At 37.1% G+C, this 2,500-nt stretch overlaps 1 protein-coding gene across 1 annotated transcript in view; it reads right to left on the bottom strand.

Moving 5' to 3' along the window:
• The window catches only part of LOC113817568 (nuclear pore complex protein Nup93), a gene marked incomplete at its 5' end in the record, with an annotated part of 2,644 nt that extends 375 nt beyond the window's left edge, over positions 1-2,269 (bottom strand). Inside the window, 3 exon segments of the mRNA XM_027369610.2 lie at positions 1-403; positions 1,252-1,470; positions 2,030-2,269. The exon segment at positions 1-403 is cut by the window's left edge and continues 375 nt beyond it. Of these exon segments, the coding sequence (XP_027225411.2) occupies positions 293-403; positions 1,252-1,470; positions 2,030-2,269 (570 nt within the window).
• Between the last annotated feature and the right edge of the window lie 231 nt (positions 2,270-2,500).

Below are 2,500 nucleotides of genomic sequence, written 5' to 3'. Positions count from 1 at the left end.
TGATGCTATTAGTATTGATGCTATTATATGCCATTATGATTAATATATCATAAATTGCTAATAGCAATAAAGAAAACTTTCCAAAAATCAAGGAAAAGTGTAAACAGGTGACACAATACGATTAGTAACTGACTCCTTAATGACTTAACTCTCATGGATCATCATAATAGAAATAGGAAAAGTAATAGCAACTGTAATTTGTTCTCATTTCCTCAATTCAGGCTCCCAGACACATTTTGATCCCTCATGAAGTATAATATGGGTACAAGACTATAATAAAAACACAGCCTAATTAGTTGATAAGGGCTTCCAGCTGCACCAAGCGTGCATTTATCTCCGAGTGTAGCCTCATGGGAATCATTCCTGCAAAGGTGACAATGGCACGAGCCTGTTCCTGCAGGTGCTGGAAAGAAAGAAAGGGGAAAAAATTGGGTAAGTTATCAACAAAATTACTTTTTACTTCGTACTGGTTGATACATAAAAAATGTATGTAAGGATTTTAGCTTACATATATTAACCCCTGGAGTACGGTTTCTTCAGGCAATCACATAGACAAAAGTACAGGCATTAGGCTTACTTAAGTGGCCACTTTGCCAGGTGTGTGGCAAGTAGACCCCACAAACACTCGTGCGGTGAAAAGACTCTATGCCTACCCTTTGCAAAGTTATTTCAGAAAAACGTTTTTAGCTTTTTCGCCATTCTCCAATGTACATTTTTGTCTTTTGATTTGCTTTATCCAGATGGTAATAGACTACATATCATCTCTCTATGTAGTAAATAACTCTGTGCAAGGAAAAATGTAATATTTTGTTATTTGTGTCATATATTTTTTTTCGCACTATTCAATTTTCTGTAATACAACCTGTGCCATAGCTGAGCATGAAAATGGCATTCTCTCTAGAGCCAACTCTATTCCAATCATGACTTATGGACATTACATTCCATACTCATTTATCTAAACAATAAATAAGTCTAATCACCCTGAAAGTTAGCATCATCTGGCCAGGGACCATTTTTACCCATGAATGCATGTTCACATCACCTGGCCTTCAAGCCAAATTCTCTCATGACATGATAGTCACATCAACTGCACTGAAGGAGTTTCAACAAAACTTTCATTCAGAGTATATTATTCACTTATTTTGGTTTAGACTAATTTCAATTTTCATACATATTACTTATTACACACACCAAATTTCAATTCCTAATTCAGTGTTATCAAAATTTTGTTTTCCTTAGCTCATTATCTACCTTTGTTGCTGGTGAAGCTGCTGTTGCAGACACATTGAAAGACATCTGTGGGGACTGTTGCTGTGATGGCATCTGATACAGTTTGTGGGTAGTAGTCATAGAGGCCAGAAGTACATGTGGGAGAACACTACGGACCTCACTTCCATGTGAGGCCACTCCAGCAACCCTGGACTCCACTTCATCCCGGCTCAGGGCAATAATGCGTAACTTTTTCAGCACCTGTGTGATGTGGAAGGCAAAAGTCAGGATAGCAAGAATATGTAACTCCTATGATGGTAGACATGTATCATAATTTTTCAATGATCTATGGAGGCATGGCATCTTAATGCATGGTTCAACTGGCCTTACAAGCAAACATAGTGTTTCAACTGCAAAAAGCACCAACATAATAGACCGCACATGGTTCTCACTTGAATAACATCACACATAGTACTTCTTGTTTGAGCAACATAGAGTACAAGGACTTATTCTGTTGACCATACTTTCATATTTCATAGCGCATATCTAATTTTAAGAAGAAGCACGAAAACCGATTTACTGATTCAAAATCAGCCACGACTACAGCCAGACCTGCGCATACAACACAAGACCAGTTGAATCATGCCTTTACATGCTTACCACGATGACACAATGACATGAGAAAATGAGTGAGTGAGAGGTATACATGTAGCTATGCCACCCGAGTTGATTTCTAAACATTCTTTTACTAGTCAAATAAGTAAAAATAAAGTCAAATTGTAAATAAATGTGGCCAAGATCACATCACCACCTAACACACCTCTAAAGCATCTGTGAACCTTTCTTTATGATAAAAATCAAAGAAAGTGGCCAAGTCCAAAAGCAAATGGAGTGTTGCTGCATTGTTTGGAAGTGTGTTGTGACCATGCGTTTTAAACCGGATGGCCACAGCTGTTGCTAGTTCCAGTACACGCACACGCTGGCTGCCAGCCCCTCCTTCCGGCTGGTACACGACCTGGCTTAGTAGCTGATTGAGAAGTGCTACAACTTTGTCATGGTTCTGAAAAGAATGTATCATTATTATTAGCATCTTTTTAATGGATTTTATCTCCAGTTTTGATCATGACACAATTAGCAATTCACTCTAAAACCAGATTCTAGTTATATGCCCTACTTTTGTACTTAGTTAAAATACACTGGTAAATGAAAACAAATATATAAATAAAAATAAAATTATAGCATCTACCAAACCTTTAGATACCAAAAAAATTTTAAAAATAATTTGTTTTTT

This window comes from Penaeus vannamei, chromosome 3, assembly GCF_042767895.1.
Source record: "Penaeus vannamei isolate JL-2024 chromosome 3, ASM4276789v1, whole genome shotgun sequence".
NCBI classification, from domain to species: Eukaryota; Metazoa; Arthropoda; class Malacostraca; order Decapoda; family Penaeidae; genus Penaeus; species Penaeus vannamei.
Note: the sequence above shows the minus strand (reverse complement) of the source record. Positions and strands in the feature narration are given on the sequence as shown.